This window comes from Antrostomus carolinensis, unplaced genomic scaffold, assembly GCF_000700745.2.
Source record: "Antrostomus carolinensis isolate BGI_N321 unplaced genomic scaffold, ASM70074v2 scaffold41922, whole genome shotgun sequence".
Taxonomy (NCBI): Eukaryota; Metazoa; Chordata; class Aves; order Caprimulgiformes; family Caprimulgidae; genus Antrostomus; species Antrostomus carolinensis.
Window position 1 is genome coordinate 22,601 of NW_010299615.1, and position 21,822 is coordinate 44,422.

The 21,822-nt window shown below is 38.6% G+C and overlaps 1 protein-coding gene across 1 annotated transcript in view; it reads right to left on the reverse strand.

Annotated features, from left to right (window-relative positions):
* CSTF3 (cleavage stimulation factor subunit 3) overlaps positions 1–21,822 on the reverse strand; it is a gene marked incomplete at its 5' end in the record, with an annotated part of 40,455 nt that overhangs the window by 5,711 nt on the left and 12,922 nt on the right. Inside the window, 12 exons of the mRNA XM_010162858.1 lie at positions 1,669–1,771; positions 1,868–2,011; positions 3,385–3,459; positions 4,640–4,756; positions 5,165–5,274; positions 5,799–5,961; positions 6,147–6,224; positions 8,873–8,999; positions 9,106–9,140; positions 9,238–9,304; positions 10,732–10,829; positions 11,215–11,247. Coding sequence (XP_010161160.1) covers positions 1,669–1,771; positions 1,868–2,011; positions 3,385–3,459; positions 4,640–4,756; positions 5,165–5,274; positions 5,799–5,961; positions 6,147–6,224; positions 8,873–8,999; positions 9,106–9,140; positions 9,238–9,304; positions 10,732–10,829; positions 11,215–11,247 — 1,150 coding nt within the window. The remainder of the gene's footprint in view (positions 1–1,668; positions 1,772–1,867; positions 2,012–3,384; positions 3,460–4,639; positions 4,757–5,164; positions 5,275–5,798; positions 5,962–6,146; positions 6,225–8,872; positions 9,000–9,105; positions 9,141–9,237; positions 9,305–10,731; positions 10,830–11,214; positions 11,248–21,822) is intronic.

Consider the following 21,822-nt stretch of genomic DNA (forward strand, 5'->3'; position numbering starts at 1 on the left):
ACTACCAACGTTCAATCTACTGTGAATTTGTTATTTGTCTATTTTTGTTGATAGCAACAAACCGATCCTAATACAGGTTCTTTTATAACAGCAGAGCTATTGCTTCACATCTCTTCAGGATCTCTGGTTTTTTACATTTTCCTTAATTATCACAATGGCATAACTTGGTAATTTTAAATTTAGCCTTTCAATTAATTACTTCCCTTTTAAATTAGGGCAATATTAATATACTTGTATATTCCTCAGAAGTCGTCCCAAAATTAGTAGACCTGGTTCCCAGCGAGCAGTCAGCCTTTGTATGCTGCCAGCTGGGGGAATGGAGGGGTTGGTGGTTTTGTTCTTAGAACTGCTACCTTCTGCCCTGTCTCTCTCGCTGTGTATTTTACCATATCTTACATTTACAGGAGTTCAGTGATCAGTTTCCTTGTTTTTCAGTAAAGTCTGCTAAGACAGATCAATATACTGGCAAGTTTTAAGGTATTTTTTTCTGATGGCAATCTATGGAAAGGCATTGCAAGTATTCACGTAGACTTAAAATACCTTCTTGCAAAATTAAATACACTTTGACTTGAGAAAAATCTCTGTTTACAGCTCACAGGAGAAAAAAAGCTCTAAGTGTTCAAACTTTCAGACCCTGAACAAAAAAAGAAGGTACTGGAGTCTGGCAGGAGATTCATGTTCTTGGTGCCTACAGAACGCACTGGGAGGTTCAGAAGATCCAGCAGCACAGCTACTTGCAGCCACTGCTCCCACCATGGCCTGGAGACTGGCTCACAAAAGTGAGGTAACAGTTGGTAATAAAACCCAGATTGTGTGACACCTCTGTTGTTGTCATGCTACAAATGCTGAGCTAGAGTACTGAATACTTCAAGAAATAGCTGAAGAAATCTGAAACTCTAATGGATATCTGGCAGACAGGACTGGGCAGAGGAAGAGCCTGGGATGAACTGCTCTTCTCTCTCTTCTCTAATTCCCCATGAAACATGGATCAGGACAGTTCCACACAAAGGTCTCCATCAGCCCCTGCTCCCCACAGCAGCTCGGGCTTCTTGTAACATCACTATTAACTCCTGCAGCAGGGAATTCCACAGAGAGACCTGCTGCAGCCACCACCTGCTCCTGCCCAGGGGTCCCCAGGCAGGGAGCTGTGTCCTTGCCTGTGCCCGGCTCCTTGTATTGCAACCTGACTCCTCGGCAACTTCCAAGCAGGATCAATATTCACAATATTGCTTTTATATCCTCCTCATCTCATCTATTTGAGGAGAACAAGTTTAAATTAATTCTAGCAGGGGCCAACTAACCCACCAGCCCTCTCACGCTGACTTCAACCTCCTATAGATCTTTTTCCTTGGGTTTTAGATTTCTCAGTGTACTCCCCACTGCTCATCGCAGATGCTGTAAAACTGCTGCAACGTACATGAGCTGCAATTTGGAAAGTTCACTCTCCTCTATTCAGGAGAATCAAGATCTAATGTCAGTGCTCTTCTGGAACTTCAATAAGGGCAAAACAGCAGGGTTGTTTTACAAATTAATTGCCAAGTTTTATGAAGAGGTTACATTGCTCTTCAAGAAGAATTAAAACTAAAATACAAAGAACTTGGCCAGAACCTAAACTCACAGAGAAGGCGCAGCAATGCTTCATTAGACCTCTCAAAGCTCAAAGCTTACCGTTAAGGTGAGAAAGGTAGTCGATATACGCCAGTACATATTCTGGAATGTCCCCGTATTTTTTAAGCCCTAGCTCAAAAATCTTAAAGGCCACAGACTTATCCTGCAAACAGTAAAAAAAAAAAAAAAGCTATTAGTTTCAGTGAGCCATGCACCCTCCCAACGCTTCTTCAATATCACACTAAGCATATGTGATTACCTTACTGCAATAATACTCCATTAAAGCTGCTGTAACATAGACGTGATGGCGGGTCCGGGCATCCTCTCTTGCTTTCTTAAATATCATTCTTCCAGATTTGATGCCTTCTGCTCGTCTTGCAAATTTCATATATTGGATATAAACCTGAGGTGCGTATTAATATATATATATATATTTATATATGTTTATATGTATTTATATATATATTTATATAGCATCAGTGCTAACAACAAATAGTAGGATATAATAAAGTTTTTTTACTATATCTGAAACAATCTTTACTCACAAAATACAGCTAATAAGTCATAATAAAATAAGACTGTGTTATGCCTCTCTATTGTCTTGCTACAAATACAGAGACAAAGCTTTTTATATACTATTTTTAAAAAATGGAATATACCTAAGACTGATGCCCTGAAATGACAATAATTAATACACAGATTTTTCAAGGAAGGGGAGGTAAGTAGATGAATATAATTTACATAAGCTGCTGCCTTTAGAGAAGTGGAGGTTTATTGTAAAGATGGTAACGTTCCAATAAAGTTAAGGTATCTATAAGGCTAACAGTCAAAAAGCAGATGAAGCATTTTCCTGTACATTATACGATTTAAGATACAAATAATCCTGTTTGCAAATATTTACACCTGATCAAGGAAATAATGAATGTGCTATTTAATTCAGTGGCCAATTTGTGATGTGCAGTTCTTTGGGACTTAACTTCCCTCCACTCTGAATTAGATCACAAATAACAGCATTCCTCAAATAGGAGGAACTGGTTTGCGGTTTCTCAGAAAATATTTATTTGGAAAGCATTCTGATCTGTTTAATGAATAGAACATGTCAGTAAATGGATACCTTTCCTCTGACACTGACCTGTTGTTTAATTTTAGACCTCAGACTTTATTTTTCCTTCTCATGCTTTGTTGTGTCTATTTATAAACTACATAACTTTTTGAGGGCAGGTTACTTTCTCACACCATTTGTTCAGCACCATCGCAGCTGGCACTACAGACAATGTTGTTTACTACATAACTTAAGCAGCTGTACAGCAATACTCTTTGATACTTATATGGTGCATTGCAAATTTATTTGCAAACTACAGGCACACAGTATGGTGTATTCTATGTAGGGAGAATAATGGGCAAAGGCAACATGCTTTTAATCAGTTAAGGGGAGGCAAAGTGAGATTTTAGTTAAGCCAACAAAACATACACTAATTCTTAGGAGCTGTGTCATGAAATCTTTAACATCTCATATCTTCATTGCTTGTTTTAAAAAATTCTCCAAAAGAGACACAGGAGAAAAGTGGACACGACTTAGTGTATCCAAGTGGATTAAACACACTACCACTATCAACACTGCTGAAATTTTCATCTTAATCTGTCATCTCAGTACTCCACCTGCTCAATCATCCTTGTGACCCAATGAACTCCTGTAAATACTTCACCGTTCTCTGAGTGTACTCAGGTGACTGTCCATGCAAATGTGGAAACACTCAATACTAAGGATCATCTTACCAGAGTGGGATCGATGTCTTCAATAGCCAGGAGTCGGTTATATATGCTGTGTACTTTCTCATACTTCATTCGACTCTAAGTAAATAAAAAGGAAATACAGACTGCTTGGTAATACTCTTACAAATTACCAGTGAGAACGCGAAAATCAATTCAAAGAAAAAAAACCCTAATTTTTGTTTCCTTTTTCCCCCCAGTTGAACCCTATGTATGTCAGTCCCTTTACTCAGATGCATTTTTTGTCTTGTGCAGTCATTTACTTCCCACATTCATGTCTCATTAATTCTTATGCACATGTCTTTCAAGAATCTCTAAGTTTTTTTCCTCGTTTAGAAATACTGCAGCAGAACTGCCATTGTAGGTGTTTGGGATAAGAAGACTGTTTCCTTTACTTCTGTCTAAAAGTAACGTGCAGACAGCCAGGAAAACCACCTTCACTCTCCAACCTACACATTTCAAATAATCCATTCTGTTTCCTGCCAGCTGCAGCCCTCCAAGTTGTACTGCACAACTTTAAAAAATTTAAATCACCAGTACACTTACAATACAAGAGGCTGCACTAAAAGCCAAGGAAGGCTTTTTCTTTTAAGGGAAAAGGGTGTTTTGGGGTTTTGTTTGTTTGTTTGGTTTTTTTTTCTGTTGTCCTCAGGATCTTCTGGCAAAGACTCTTCCATGTCATAAGTGGGAAAAATATATCCTGCCGAGGATTCCATAGACCTCATCTGATCAGTAGGAAACGGCCTTTATTCCTGATGGTTCACGTGCAAAACCAGCCATTGTCGGGGCATTACTCATTACAGAGGCTGTGCAATATGGTGGGACCTGGGTACAGAGGTTTCTCAAGAAAGTTGCAGAATAGGGTGTCGCCCATCTTCCCTCACAGCCATGCAAATACATCATTAAAACCCCCAGAAATTAGATAGGAAAGGTGTTCTTTATCCCCATTTTAAATGTGAAGAAGCTGATGCTCTGGTAAATGTAAATCTATCAGCCTTTCAACTTCATAGTAATTCAAAAAATACAGTCAATATAGAAGTGGAAAGACAGTAGATTTTCAAAAACTGTGTAACTCATACTATGGGCTTTTCCTCTCCATTTTGTCAGCTCGGTCTCAGAAACACTGAAGGAGGTTAAAGCTAGAAGAATCAGTAAATTAATTCTTTAGAATTCTGTGTATTCAATATGTTTCAAATAAATGACATTATTGATGAGATATGTCTTTGGGTTTTGACGTCAGTACATCACTATTTTTGCTCACCTCTTCATAATCTGCATATGCAAAATAAAGAAGCATATTCTTCTTTAATAAAGTGCTGATCGCTCTTTCATAAATATTAGCAGCCTCATCACTGAAAAGTTTAGCATTGTTCATGTCCTGTTATAAAATAAGTATGATAATATAATTGTTCAGCATCTGTGACAATTAAGGCCAATCTATGGAGTATCTTCTGCGCATGAAAAGTCCCAGTGAACTTCCATGCAGTGCTCCAATAAAGAGATAATAATCTTCCCAGTACTTAAGAAATCATAAAATCAGGCCAAAAAACCCCACAGACCTAAAACTGTCCCACACTGAAATAGTTTTTCATAATCCTTATCTCAAATGCAAATATTACTATTTCTTAAAATAGCCCCTATTTTAAAATTCTGAAGATGACACAACTTATGGTGCTAAATATTTTTCACACCCCCCTCCTTGGTTCTTAAGTATCTGAGGAAAAATTAACAGTACACGATGTCAAAGCAATGGAGTATGAAAGAAAAGCAGTGGCAATCTGCTTACCCCTTTTTCAGCTAGCAGCTTACTAGATTGCTCGAGGTACTGTGCAGCTTCATACCAGATATCTGGGTGATGTCCCAGAACCAAAAGGCATTGCTCATAGGCAAACATAACTGAGGGGAAAAAATGTAAGAAATACTCCTTGGATGCTATTGCAGAAATGGTACCGTCTTGCACAATGGAAGTATGAAATACAAAAACCAGCAAATAAATCAGACAATATTAATACTAATTGGCTTTGAATACAGTGATCACAACTGCAGTTCTTTTATATTGACAGCAACTTTATGAATTGTAACCAGCCAGTAAAACCTGCCTCCTCCACAAAGGAAGAAACAGAACTCATTGAAGGACATCAGCCATAAAATCAGGCTGTGACCCACCCGCTGTTTCCTGACCTCCAGTGAAAGTTCAGTGGCACACGACTATCGATAGCACTGTCCCCCAAAGTCCATGTACTACTTTCAGCTTGCATTGAGCAAAAACTAAAGAGTAGTTTAAAAAAAACCACTCACACAATGCAAGAAACTTGATCAACTTCTGCTCCAGCACAATCCCTGAACACTAAATCACATCATTACTTATGCTGGAGGTCATAAATGGAACCAAGAAATACAATTCTACATGTCCTAATTACCTCTTTTTGTTATGAGAGTTTGATCTTCTGTACGCAGAGGATTGCTCTTTTCCCACTGGATGTATTTCTTCCACATGTCTACCTGCTGAGCCTCTTGTGGGGTATTCTGAGGGGGGACAGAGGGAGCATTGCGGTCCAGACCTTTCATCACTGTCTCATATTCCTGAAACAGACACGATGTTTTGAACAGCAGATTTACACATATTAAACATTTACTTTAGGTTATGCTTTATAAAAATGACACAAATATTTTAGCATATCAACTTTATTAGTCAAATACACATTTTTATTTGAAAATAACCAAGTTTAATGCTATTTTGTAGAATAAAATAGAACAAAGAAAAGTACCTTTGCTACACGTCGCGCATTCATATAATCTCTACTCCTGTCTTCAATCATCTTCTTAGCTAAGTGAATATTGATGCCCTGGAGAAGGGTGAAAAAAGGAATTGGGAACTTTGGAATTACTGAATCCCATTTCATACAGAAAAGAGCTTGTAAGGGGATGCAAAAGTGAGCTAGAGGGCAAAGCTATTTTAAAATACTGACCTCGAAAGGTGCAGAATTTCTCCTAATAAACTTATGGGCAAGAATTTCTCAGAGAATAAAGTCACTACTAAAAACCAGCTGACCTGAAGCACCCCAGTGTATTTTTAATCACTTACAGCTTTCAATAATACAATGAACTTTACACAAACCTGCTGGGGGAAAAAGTGGAAAAAATATTTGTGATTTACATTTTTCCTTTTAAATCCTGGTCAGTGCCTAGTCAGAGTCACAGCTCCCTGCCTTGCTGCTGCCTGCCATTCACCAGGTGAAGACTGAGCCAGCATATCAGCAATACAGTTTTCTTGGACAAGTAGGAATAGAGATTGACCTCAAAGCTTAAAATTCTGCCTTCTCCTCTGTTCCTGAAGGAACTGTCAGCTTTTGAAAGAGGTTATCTTCAACACACACCCTGCCATACAGGTACCTTTGTCAGCTGAGACTGGAGACCTGTCACTGCAGAGTGACAGTCAGTCCTCCAGGACTGCGGGCAGGCGTAGAGGATCCTGCTGTGCTGCTGAGCAAGAGCAGCAGATTTGGGGAAGCCAGGCCCTCAGGCACAACCCTCATCTCAACATCAGCAACACAGGCCAGGTTACGGGCTCCCGGGCATGAACAAAACCTCAAAGAGCCGCTCTTATGGCAGGATAAGCAACCGCCCTTTTGTTCATGCCTGTGTCCGGGTGGGCTTTGCTGGCGTGGCTTGCCAGGATTTTGAGGAAGGTGAACGCAGCTTTGAGTCTTGTTCCAAACAGGCACCCAAGCTGGGCACCAGCTCACCACAGAAGGAAGATACTGTCTGGGCCAGTTAGCATACAAAACCAGCCATGCCCCATTTAACCCAGGACCAGGCTGAGGGTGCAGCCATGTTCTCCTGGGATGTTCTCCCAGCCTCAGGAGGTGCAGTCATGCGCCTCTGTCAGCCAAAGATGGTCACTTCTCTGTCCCACTAGGGGTGTTATCCATTTTGACCATTGTAAAATTTTTTAATTTAGGTTTAATTAAAGATCCTGGTGACTGACAGGCTGATATTGCTACCCAGTGGCTACCCACTGAGCTAACGGAAAGCTTGAGAGTATTTTAATTGCAGCAAATAGCCAGTAACCTTTCGTACCCAGACCTGCACATGATCTCTGTGTTGTTGGGCTGCTGATGTGGGGAATCATTTTCCCCTCAAAGAGCCCTTCTGATGAGCAGCATTTCCTTCCCTGTGCCAGGACACCAGTACACAGCAGCCCTTGCCCTCAGGGCTGGCCTAGCCAGAACATGATGTGCAGAAACCCGCGTCCGATCAGAGTGCGAGCCCTCAGCTTCCAGCAACTCTGAACAGCCCAAGGTACTAGGCTGTGTTACAGGTGTCAGCCAGAGCAGTCTCAACTAGAAGATACAGAATGAATGCAAGACAGGTTTCAGCTCTTGTTTTGACATCTCCCAATGTATTAACGAAAGCAGCAGGAACCAGCAGTGACAGCCTTCATTTGCTATGTGGGAGGGGAAGAGGAGGTTTCCAGGGAAGTTTCCTATGCAGGAGAAGGCATGTCGCTGGGTATCCTCCCTGGTGCTCAGCAGGCTATCTTTGGTATCCCTCAACACCAACAGGGTGATGAGCTGTCACAGTACACGCTCGTGGCTGAGTGGTGTGGCTCACTGGCCAAACACAGTGGCCCTATTAGTGTCAGGTCACCAATCCTGAAACTTGCATAATTAGCAACAAGGAAAGAGAAATTGTCCCTTCTTTCCTGCTCAGTGCACAGCTGACCCACAGCATGTCGGCATCTGCAACCCTGGGCACAACACACAGGACACAGGAGAGTGCAGTATGAGCACCCTTGCCTGATGGTGCTGAGCATCAGGGCATCTACCCTCAGCTCTGCAGTCTCACCTCTGCTGATGGGGACAGGTTAACAAGCCATTACCAAATGTGTTTACAAAGACACTATAAAGGCACAGCTACAAATTAACCTGCAAGGTCAAAGAGCTGAGGTTACCCTTGCTGAAGACAGTGTGGTAGAAGACTCACCTGAATTGATGCTGTAATGGCTTCAGGTGAAGGATGGTGAGGAACACTTTATATGTCCCTGAAACCATGTAACAATACCGTGAAGGAAGCACAAACTATCCCAGCTGAATGTCATTTTACCCTGTTCAACTACAACTGAAAGGAGGGAGTGCCTCCTTGGGGAAACAAGCCCTCATTGCCAGCTGATCTGCTCTAGCTTTCATTTAATATATTCTCCGTCATCGATACTAGCTATTTCTAACTCTCCAGAAATTCTACTGGGCCAATTGGGAAATGAGACAGTTAAATGTAGCCTATAGAAAGTCTTTAAAATAAAAAATAATTATCACTCAGGTACCTGTACATATTTGCCTGAAGTACACACTGCCACACACAAAATGTGTTTATACTGTCGGTCATCTATTTACACATAATTATTTAGTGGATACAGTTTGGGCACCATACTTAACCATATGATTTTTGATTTTTTTTTTTAAGTGTCACAAACAAATCTAATGTTCTTGATTACCTCTTCGTATTTGTTATAATCTCTCCAGAGCTGTTCTATGTTTATCATTGGATTCACGCAACCACGCTGGTAAACCCTACGGACAGCTGTTATCCTCTGGTTTTCTGCATAAGATCCTACTGCTTCTCTAAATAGTGGGGAGAGAGATTAACATCAGCTATTACAGATCATAACTGGTATGAACATCAACATTACATTAACTGAGCTTAAAAAAATTCTTTTAAGGTACTTACACGCCCTTCAAAAAATTGATGTAATCCACCCAGATCTATGTGAGAAAAAAATATTACATATAATGAAACCAGTATTTAGTTGTACTTTTTATAAAGTAAGAAATAAAATGCTTTTTGATTAAAAAAACATACCTGGTATGACATGATTTCCATGCCAATCTTATCCAGAGCAAAATCATACGCCTGAGCCATTTTTTCTCTGAGAAAAAAAAAAAACAAACCACAAAGACCATAGAGCAAGCCTTTAGTATTTTTAAAAAAATTTTATTTAAGAGTATTCTTCTATGCAGCAAATTCTAACCAAACATTGAGGTATGAAAAGTACCATTCAACAGCTGAGAGTAAAAACTGACATTGAGATAGCCTGAAATTCTGCATTTAGGGGGTTTTTTTGTTTGTTTTCGTTTTCAAGAAAATTCTTTAAATCTATTAGTGGTAATCTAGCACACTAACTTCCCGAGACCCACCTCCTCCTTAAGTGGAAATCCACATGCACTGGCAGTTGAGAAGATAGAAAATAACTGCTCTCTACATCTTCTTAGTGGACAGATGTACCCATGTTTCTTTGCTTCTCAGAATTCCCCAAACCTTGTTGTAATTCTCCAGGAACACCAAATGGCTGGGGCAATTAGGAGTAGCTCCCCTGTGTGGAAACTGCCTAAAATCTTTCACGTGATTTCTTATCCCTACAAATGCAAAGTATTTTTCCTCAAATTTAAAATGTTTACAGACTATTCTCTTGTTCAAGCTTCAATGAAAACAGTTTTTTCTCTCTCCCACTTTTCTCCCTTCACTCAAACATCTTTCAGTACCTAACTACCTCCTTGGCCATATTAGCAGGCAGAGGAAAGTCAAATTAGATAAAAGGATGAGAGGGGCATTGGTACTTTTAAAATTGTTTCAAAACAGTCCTGTAAAAATAAATTTCAAAAATTTGCTTTTTTTCTGTTAATACATTAGCTATCTTGCCAGTTATAATACAAAGAAACTGCGGTGGGCTGGGAGAGAAACAGCTTATAGATGCTGAAAGGTACTGATTTTTTTGAAACCTCAAGCAGGAAGAAAAAGCACTAAACTCAGTCTGCAGGATTATAAACAAGCAAAATGCAGTCAGTGTAAAGGGATGAAGATTAATGCATCCCAAAATTATGATACCCTGATTTTTATGCCTTCCAAAACTTCCTCTAATTATTGAACTATTTACTGTTGCTAATCAAATATAGTCCCTCAGCTGGAATCAACGCTGAATTTTGTGGAGACTTTACAGAGGGCACTAGGCGGGAGGACAGCAAAAGGTCCGGACAGAGGAAGAAGTGTGTTTCAGATTGGCTCAAGCACCACTCTCATCTGCAGGGAACTGACAGGGATATGCCAGCTACTCCCCTGCTCTTGTCCCACCTCGTTATACGGATCCAGACTAAGGAAGCAATTTCACCCAGCAAGCTTAATTAAAGACACTTTAATGAAAATGTTTTCTAAATGCAGGTTATATATCATTCCCCTGACACTCTAGCAGAAGATCCCCAGGCAGGTTTGCCACCCAGGTTCCTCCCCATCCCTTACTCAAAAATTAAGAAGAGATTCACCATAAAATTAGCATAATTCAGAGCAACTCTGTCAACTTACTTGTAACTAGGTAGCTTCCCCTTGGTTTCTCGTACATAGGAAAGGTAGCATTTCCATAAATCAATGTGTAAAACCTTCATAAGGCATCGCTGAAATAACTGTTTAATACATCAAGAAGACGTGATCAGGATTCCAGATACAGAAATTAAGTCTCTTCTTTTACAGCTATACAGTATGAATTAAAATAATCTTTGTAATTATGACCAAGATTTGTAAGAAAAAATAAGTTAAACTACTCATCATTTTGACTAAAGCAGCTCTGTGCTATGCAAGGGAACTGGAGAGAATTAAGCAGAGAAAATCCTCTGTGCGCTTCACTGATTACAGCTTGGTAGCAACAACAAATCGACTTTAGCAATACTACTTATCTGTCTTGAATAGTGCATTCAAAGACAGCTATAATTATTTTCAATCTGCTTTAGAATAATCACAATATACTTGATCTTGCTATAGAGATATATTACATACATTGATAGGACTCACCTTTTCCACTTTGTCATAATTTTTTGCTTTAATCTATAGGGAAGCAGAAAAGAATAAATCACTTAAGAAACTATTTTAGAATAGTAGGAATATATTCTTCACACTGTACTATAGCATTCCAGCTTGTACTTTGGCTGCCTAATTACATTCTAACACCACAAAATGTTGCAAAAATAAAATTAAACATACAAATCCCATGTACTTTGCTTAGTTTTTTCAAAATTAAGAGGGTTTTAAAAATTTTTTTACTAGGGTCAAAATTTAGGTATCAGTAGGTAAAGTTGCCTTTCTATATTCTGGTTTGGACACTCAGACTTAGCCTCTTACTTTAAGGTACTCTGTTGCCTTAAGTGCATATATTGACTTAAGTACCTAAGTCTCTAGATCACGATTTAATAAATTAAGAGTAAAATATCATATTTAAAAAACTAATAGGCTATTAAGTGTATTATATTTGAATATTTATTTCTCACAGTACACTTAGCTATAATATGCTGATGCTGAATGAGGGAATAAAACCATGGAGAACCTGTTTTTCCACAGGCGGCCCCAGCCCTGGTGCTCCCTTCCAGGACAGACCAAACCACACTCACATCTCGGCACTCATTTCATTCGGACAGCAGGCACACCGCAAGGGTACAGGGCAAAACCTAGTCTGGAAGTAACAGGCTGCCTTTCAGACAGGACACAGAAGAGCATGAGACAGATGTAGTAGAGACTGGCACACTTCATGTGTTTATTAGCTCCAGTTATGTTAACATATGAGGCAACCTGTAAAGACACACCCCGAAGAAACAAGGAAAATCTGCAACACCTCTACAAGATGCTTATCTGTGTTGAAATAAAGAGACTTTGACAAAATAAGGATTTGTTATGCTGTATTACATTTTTTTTAAACATCAAAACTCCCTTTTACAACTCATTACTCTTTGTTTATTTATGGGATTCACAGCTTTTTTCTTGATGTGACACGAGAGCCACAGAAGCAGCTCTGAAAGCCTTTCCTTTTCCCCAGGGAGCACAGCAGTAGGCAGCAAACAGCACCCTTTTGTACCAGGCATTAATTATATAATTTCTATATCATTCCCATTCTAAGGCATGAGAGAATTTTTAATGGAACCGTTAGGAAACACCAACTCATCTGCAAGAGGCCTGAAATAAATAATACATCCTGAACTGCACTGTGCACTTGCCTTTCCTGTCTGCTATTCTCCAAGTTTCTGTACTCCTGCAACACCCCAGCCTCCAAGACCCCTAAACATAGGGGTCCCACAGAGTATCCCCGTTTCTCTCACTCTAAAATAAGATCAATTAAAAATGAGAGGATTCAGAGAAATTTTGCAGAAAAACTTTAATGGCACACATGGCAGACTGAACCCTTGTGTTGAACTGGGGAAGAAGTATCCTGCCCCAGTTGAAGTGATTTCACAAAATCCAGGTTTGCAGGAAGTTAAGCCTAATTATGTCTTGCACACACGATTTCCACAAAGTCTTTCTGTGAACTATTCAGTTAAAAGAGAGCTGACCAGAGAAATGACTGATTACAGAAATAACATTGCTCTGAAATAACACTTAACTAGAACAAATCAGGAGGCGGCACGTCCATGCTATGGAGAACACCTCTAACCTCTGCCTAAGACACGCAGACCCCTTCTTCTGCGGGTACATACCCTACTGCCACTTTCTCACAGCTTTTTGTGAGTAGAACACAATCTTTCAACCTTTAAAAAGCACTTGTAATAACTGTAAAGTTGTTTAGAGAGGTCTTTTGTGGACACAAATTAAGGAGTGTGATCCTGTGCTATTTCTAGTTGAAGTAAAGTAACTTCTATTTTAAATTTCTCCTCCATTGTAAAGTCCAAAACCACATCTCCCATTTTTACTTCCTCCTTTTTTGACAGTGAGAATAACTTTTCCAGTTCTTCAGCACCTCATAGAATATGATGAAAAGGATTCAACTCTCAGTAAAGAGCAAGAGCTCGCATTCTGTGCGTCCCACCCCCTGCAAACTCCTTTTATCCTTAGTCACCAAGTGGAAAAGAACAAATGAAACTTGGTTTGCATATTTAGCACAGCGCACAGCTGCCTGCACTTTTTTCCCCCCTTATACTTACTCAAGTAAAATCTTTGATAAAATGAGCAGAAATTTTTTTTAAAAAGAGTGAATTCCCAGGAGATAGTATAAATCCTTTTTTTGTGAAAGCAGAAACTTTTTTTAAAAAAACAACCCCAAAACACAAGAAGTGAATCTCCAGGAGACAGGATCAATACCTTTTTTTTTTTTTTTTTTAAGGAAAATTAATCCATAGCTTTACCACTGACAAAAAGCATCACCTTGCAGTTATTCAAGAACAAGACCAAAAATGATTTTTAAAAGCTCAGAGTGAAAAGCTCTAAGCAGGCAGGGGAAAAATAAGAGTGCCTTCCAGGTTTAGCCACATAAAAAGTGTTCTGCATGTCTGCCCCAAGTTACTACGCCAAGGACAATTCCTAGATGCAGCTGATAGGGCTGTGAATGCTGTCTGCCTGCTTAGCATCCCTGTCCCCCTGCCCCTTGTCACCCAAAAGCCCAGTGTCAACTATTGCTCAGCACAGGTGACCCAGACTAACCCCAGTAATTGTATACAGCATCAGCTATGCGCACAGTAATCCCACTTAATTGTTTACTAGAGCAGTTCTAGTGCGTGGCACCACTGTCATCAAACATCAAAAGATGGAGCACAAGGACTACTTATCAATTAGACTATGTGCACTTCCAATAACCAAAGACCTTGAAAAGTAAAATATTTTGCTGAGAAAAAAAGGTATATTCAGCTATATTCTTCATTTGCCTCTATTATGATGCAAGGAACAAGGTATCTTCTACACGAATTATCAGATACACGCAAAACTGCTGTCAACATCTGGATGTCGAGTCAGTGTTATGTATTTGTTAAATCCACACAAGTGGTTTGATACTGTTATGTGAAAATTCAGAAATCTTGGTACTGATGAAATTAGGAGATTGGGGATTGGTAGGATTTGCTAAAAATGAAGGAAAAGAAAATGCAGTGTTGGCCAATGCTTACTGGGTGTCTCACTGCAGAGTTTTTACCAAGCCCCTCGAGCCAGAGGGAAGAACAGCTCTTTCTCCTGCAAGAATCTGTTTGTGTTTCTTGGCTCCCTGCTCCCAAGGAAACATCCTGGCAGCCCTGGCACAGGGACACCACAGGGATGGGGAAAGCCCATCACCAGAGATGGCACACGCTGCCTCCAGGACCCACCGCCACATATTTCTGTTACTTTTCTTATTTTTCCTATTTAGGAACAGGCAGTACTTAGATGTGGACAAGCATTAAAGGGTTAACATTAATACTGTATTTTTGTTCTTAAAGACAAGCATAAAGCGAATTATAGATCTTCACAGCAGATTATTCTTTAATTTCTAATGCTGCCTCTCTCTATTCCTATTCCAGTTACTTTAATTCAATGCTGCCTTCATGGGGGCTAACACACAGGAGTGTCTCCACAACAAATCCACTGCCTACACAAGGAGCTGAGGCATACTGTCATTCTAGGGTAAAACTGGTATATATGAGTAACTCCCCTCCATCCTTGAAGACTATACAAAAGCCACCTAGTCTGACCAATACTTAAGACACTCCTGAGGCAAAACGCATCTGACCTTGCCTTCCTCTGCCTGTGAAAATGACAAATTCCACCTGTTCTGCTGAGAGAGTAACTTTAAATTTGATGATCCAGTAGGAAATTTAAGTCACTATTGTACCGCGTTTCTACGAGATGAATTCATAATAACAGGGTCAAACTTCTTCCCAGAATACACAACGTGCTTCCCAATAACGAGCTTCACTAACATTAAACGGGAAAACTTCATCCATAAATTGCACTGCACTTTACCCCTTTTAACAGACTTATTAAAAGACATATGTGTCATTTCTGATTATGCAAAGCAAGAGATTTTATTAATCTAGAGACTTAAGACTACTTGCAGTTGTCTGGCAACATACAACATAAGCCTAAAATGTGTCCCAGTTTTATTTTAACCTTTTCAGTGTTTCTTGGTTTTGATCAAGCCTTAAGAAAGCAAGGTTAGTATGTGGTACTTAAGGATCAACATGGCTTTTTCTGCCATCTATTTCTAGATTCCAACTCCATCTTCTTTTCAATGGTTATTTTCTGAGGGGGAGTACCTCCCTTGGTGAGGTAGATCCTCTTCCCTTCCCCCCTCACTACCACCCCTGCACTGCTCTCCAACGTATTTTGAAACTTTTTTTAGAAGAGGGACCTGAAGAGAAATGCTATGCACCATCGGTAGACTGCACCAGCTGATGAAGGACAGGCTGGGAGAGGAGAAAATGCCACAGCAGCACTGGTGTTAACTTTCTGAGGATTTAGTTCATAGCAGTTGGTATTTTTAGAACTGCTATTTCCTAAAATCTGATTTCATTAGAAATACTACCATGTATGCAACATCTTTAATGCTTTTTTTAAAAAACACATATGTTTCAGAGTACAAAGTTACAACCAGAGCATACACATATGTATTTGGAAGCATCACTTTTGTTTATTAACTGAAGGGAGCTCACTGTTAAAGACCTATATTCATTCACACAGTTAGATGACTAAGTATTTGATAATTTAAAAGTTAACATTTTAAAAATAAAATCAGACTACACAGAATTTATCATCACTGAATCCATTTGTCAAGCCCACCGGGATGTAATTTGGGTCTCTATTAGTATAGAACTGTAGGTGTAATAAAATATATTCACATTTCTTTACCTGTTTCCAAAATACAGGCTAGGGTTGGCTGGAGAGATGTTCACACTTCATTTGCAGAATAAATACTGATTGGACCATAGCGGTTCAAACTTTTCAGAATGCCTCAAAAAATGCAATCTTTGAGAGGATGAAGAGAGTGCAACATGACAATTCATTCTTCTATCCTTAGCACATTCAGCCTTTTGCTATTTGCTGATGCTTCCAGTCAGTAACTAATTGCGTGAGAACTTAACGTGACAAACTCATCTTCCTACAGGTCAAATAACAGCAATTACCTTTGAAACAGCAAACCAAGCTCTGTTCAAGTACATGAAACACAGGTGAAATGCAGGACTAAAATTGCACTCGCATGTGGTCATTAACCCAAGGAGGCTGGATGGTAACTGCCTAGATAACTGGATGTAAAACTTATGTATGCTGAACGAAGCACCTATTTCATTAGTGCAAGATATTCCAAGGCTAAACCAGTGAAATACTTTGTTTAAAAATACTAGCATATAATTGCAGATGTAATTTCTGTAACATAGAATTTTACTACAATTTGTACCAGATAAGGATTGAATGATTTGGTATTTCTGCAGTCTTCATTCAGAGTTTTAATATTCCTTGTGAAAATACAGCTTTTATCTTGCTATTAGTAAAGACTGCAGGAAGAGATATAGTACACCCAATATGGGAAAACTCATTTTCTCAAAATGTAATAAGATGACATTCTAAGTATTTTCATTTAGTACAGTGTAATTTTTCACATTCACATGGTTATGCATCTCAATTTCAAAGTCTGCCATAAAATGGGATTTGAAAAGTTCCTTAAAATTATTCTAAATTAAATGCCTCCACATACTATTACATGTATTACTTCTAGAGCTTCCACAAAATGGCATTGCATCAAAATATAAAAATCATGTTTTTTCCACTATAGAGATATAATCACTTGAAAAACAGTGTCCTTGCAGGATGCAGTCACAGCTGCCATATTAGATGGCTACAATACAGAGCCAAGAAAAGCACCATTTTGCAGTCTCCTTCTTGATTATAATGATCTTTTAGGTTTCACAGTTGTTTCCTGATTAAGAAAATAGTAGCCTATCATGTATTTGTATTTAGATACACTTTGAATTTGCTCACAGTATTTAAAACAGCTTTTCAGTAACTAAGATTATTATTTAAGCTAATGAACAGGACCTTTAATTCTGCAAACCCAATTACTAGTTCATATCCTACACATACCAATACGACGACAAGCACTTACTGGGCAGCTAGTGAAAATGTTAAATTTCTGTAGCAAAATTCTGAGCAAAATTGATGTTAAAGACAAAAAATCATCAGCAAAAGGCAGCTCTGTCCACAGGAAAAGTGACCATTAGTAAATGAAGGGCTGCATTTTTCATAAGGAAGGGAGACTGGGACAGGATAGTGGAAGAGCTAGAGAGATGCTGCATGAATAGCCAGTAATCCGCAAGGCTGCTCCTCACACTCTTAACTTCGTGAAAATTGTCATTACAGCCTCACGACCCCAAGCCTCCAAAAGCCTTCAATAGCAAACAATTAACCAAAGCACATTAGGCTGACACCATCTACCAACCTTTCTCCTCACAGAGGCAGCAGCCTAGAGAGATCTCTATATAAACATTTCCATCATCTGACTATTGTATAAAAAAAATAAATAGGCATGACTGAAGACTTTTTAAAATACTATTTCCAAATCTGTGAGTGTAAACCAGATTTATCTGGAAGTCTGGGAAAGGGAGGAATGCACACGCACCTGCCAGGGGTGCTGAGGGACCAGCTGAGAGCAAAAGCCTTTTGAGAAAAGAGTGCAAAGCAATTCTGCTCTGAAGACAGAGTAACACATACCCCAGCTGAAATGGAGTTAATAATTCTTAATTTAAAAATTTACATAAACAAGTAATTACCAATTAAACAAAAATCTGCAAGTGGAAGATGTCTTTTTGTCTGATCTATTAGACTAAAAACCCCAATATCTTTCATTTTCAGATGCATCATGAAAGAAATTAATCTAGAAGAATATATGAATGTAATATCCTCAGGTATCAGCAAACTGCATCCTAGAAGTGCAGTAATACAAGGATTGAGAATCTGGACAACCTTGCTGAACAAACTTACAGTAAATGGACTATCTAGAAGTGAATAAAGATTAATGCATTGCAGTAAAGAAACTTAAAATTTGCTATGAATATAGTTAGGAATATTAAGGAACTATCTACCCCACCTAATTCCTAACTATCTGCTCCAGTGTAAAGAAGAACAAGGATTTAATTAAGAAATGAGAGATCAGAGTTACTAAAAAATAGCTATCGTGCTTTAATTTACACTCTAGTGCAACCTGAATTAATTTCCATGTCCAGAGAAATCGTTAGGACTAACATCTGCCTCTGCTCCCTTACAGAAAATGCTGGCCTCTTGGTCCTGCAGTGAGGCACTTCATTCATGTTAATACTTTGAAAAGCAAGCATAAATTGCAGGCACACTAGTCAGGGGGTGTACACAGAAATATTTCTTTATCGGCAGCCTTAAAAGTTTTGTGATGACGAAACCGTTAAAAGATTTTTCTAGTTGGAGAATGGTACTGAATTGCAATCACTGATTCACTCATTTATTTCTGATGTCACATATACAACTCTTCCCTTTGTTTCCAACCTGGTTATAAAAATTAAGTGGTTTCTCAAGCTAATTTACCCTTTCTTCCCATCTATTTAATTCTGCAGCTATCTCTACTCACTCTGCTTGTTCATGCATTTTGCTTCCATTTCAGAATACACTTAAAAAACCCCCAAAACCAACAAAATTTTCAGATTTGTAGTTATGTTTAAACAACAAACACATCATCTCATGTTATTACTTGCACTGCTATTTTCCTTCCTGAGGAACTGGGACCCATTATTGCAAATATTTCTTGTGGATTAGTATAATTCAAGTAAAGCTGCAGAAACAGCCCTTTTCAAGTCATAATGAAAAACACACTTCATGCTCTTAAAAAAAAAAAAAAAAAAGAAACAAGACAACTTCAGTTATCAGTTACTTCACTGCCCTACAGATCTGACTGAAAACTGCCTAGAAATTGAGGGTGAAGTAGAGAGTTGCTGCATCTCTAGGTTTTGTTGACCTGTGAGTACTGCCTCAGTCTACTGAACTGACTGTTTTGCTGCACTTGGTAAAGCTCACATACATATAGCTCATATAAAGCAGCAGTACCGCTGCCTTTTCTTCCTTGTCCTATTTTCTCAAGCTCTTCTGGGCAAAGTGATTAAGTTTTATCTACTAATGTCTTAAGACAACTATCCCCAACAGCCTTTGATACCAGGTATATAATCAATAGTTACGCTTTCCTCCACAAATCACTTTTCATGTATCTGCTGTTTACTTAGCATAAGCAGTTCTTACTTGCCTATTTAAAAATCAAGAGACCGTAAGACCACTTTAATAAGCACCTTCTCTTTGTGGACATACCATGTTTGGTAGAGAGCAACAAGCAGTTCCTCTTTAGAGAAAGACAGGATTACATTATCACTAGTTACTTTAAAAAAATTGTTTAATAGAAATTTTCATCCATGCCTTCCTGTTTAGTCAATTTTTCTCCCATATTAACTTCTGTTCACTTTTTGCATCTAACAGCTTCACATGGTCATTCTGAGATACCGGTCCTTGCCCACCGATTTCACCTGAACTGCACCATCCACTTCACACTCCGTGTTCCAAAATGTGCCTCTGGAACTCCAGCAGCTGACCGACATGCACATCTGACTAAAAGCACCAAGACCACCTACCTAACATCAGGAAGATGTCTTTCATGCTCCTTGCTCAGCACTATTCAAGAACACAAGAACTTGTCTTAGGTGTTTAGGTCTTGCCACACACAAGCACATTTCTGTAACAGCATTTAGCTTTATGCCCATAATTGGGAAGTACAAGCCACCTACTCCAATCATTTTTCCAAATAATGGGAGACAATCCAGTGTACTTAGCTCCTTCAGTATTTACTGCATTTTATTGCATGGCATCTTTACCTCTGGTACCCATTCTTTAATATCTTCTCCAAACCAGGAAAATTGTGAACTTTTTATCTAGGCATTTTGCCCATTATAGAATCCAATGCAATATTAACTGTATGCAGTAATTTATAGACGCTAAGCATCCTTCTATTTTCCACTCCTTTCTAGCCAGGTTCAACTGCATACCTAGATTCTCAATTTGTCTGCCATTCTCATTTTAATAAAAAGTCAATTTTCAACATGCCCTGTGGCTTGTAATTTCCTCTTCAATTTCACGCTCACTTTGAGCTAGTGCAGAAAACATCACCCCACATTCACACTCTTGCAAACTACCCTGCTTCCTCCCCAGTTTATGCATTTTGGTTCTCCCTACGTATTTAGTTCACTTCTAGTTCTCATTCCTGTTTCTCAATATCTTTTGTATTTTACAGAAGCAGGGAGAAGTTTCAAAAAGTGTTTTCAGATGGCTAACTATCAGATTTACTGATACCCTTTGTAGTCATTAGGGTTACGCTATTTCACATAGAACTGCTTTTTCACCTGTAATTAACTTTATATTGGTTTAACTCTTTGAGGAACAAATTTCTATGACTCCAAAGCACATACAGCACCCATGGACTGCAAGATAATATATTAACCTTACAAAATACAATGAGGTAAATTAAAGACTTGCTGTCTTATCTAATGGCCAGATTACTAAAGTTAAAATGTTAAATTAAGAGGTAAGCCTAAAAGCAAGGTATTTGGCCCATCTGATTGCCTTAAAGATTCCTAATTTGTCAACTCAGATAAATTACACTGGTTGTCTACCTCAACTGCATATTATAAGCAAACAGTCCTCAGCAGGAGCAAAGGAACTGGATATATGCACTCCCCTAATGCTTTTTTCAGCTCATTTAGTAAGATAATAGGCACCAGTATCTTACACAAGGTGGCCAAACTGAGGAGTGTAGATACACTGCAGTCTGCCATCACCACCAGCGAGGCATTAAGCCTGTAACCCAAGCTAAAAACTCCTTGCAATACTAAAACCTTAAAAACAAGGCAGGGATCAGACCACTGCAACAGATGCATATCATAAGGGGTATGCGAGGTATCATCGCCTAGAAAAAATGAAAGCTAATTGTTTCATTACAAAGATCTTGCACCTTAACATGCTCTAAGATCTAACTTAAGATCCTTAATTTAAAATAATCTAGTTGCTTTTGACTTTTATTAGAAATCAGTGTCCATTACAGTAACATAGAGCTCATTAAAAAAAAAAAAAAATAAAAAAAAAATCATTCCTTCTTTGATTGTGGTATCCTCAGAATATCCAGAGACAGTAAGAAAGCAAAATTTGTCAGAAAGCAAAATTTGTCAGAAAGTGATGATTTTCTATGTAATTTGATGATACAGCCAGGGAAAATGGGACATCTTAGGGGGCATTAAGTTCCCCATTAGGTTTACAGTTTGATGACTTCTCACTACACTCATTGCGTGCCTACAGTTTTGATAGATTCTTTTTAAACACGTTTGCATAGAAGTGCAGGAAAGGGTTAAGTTTGATAACCATAATTGTTTCACACCGTGAATTATGGTATTTCAGAAATTTATTCTATATTTGTGGAATAAAGTTTAATAATAATCATAATAGTAATAATAATAATTTTTAATGGAAGGTTTTAAGAATTCTCCATTCATTCACCAAGATTATGTGCTAATAATACATCTGACCACTACTAATAATACTCTGATCCATTCAGAGACCATGCATTAATTCCTTCCATTTTCTAGAGTGGAGCTGGCTAATAAAGGCTCTCTCCAAAATAAA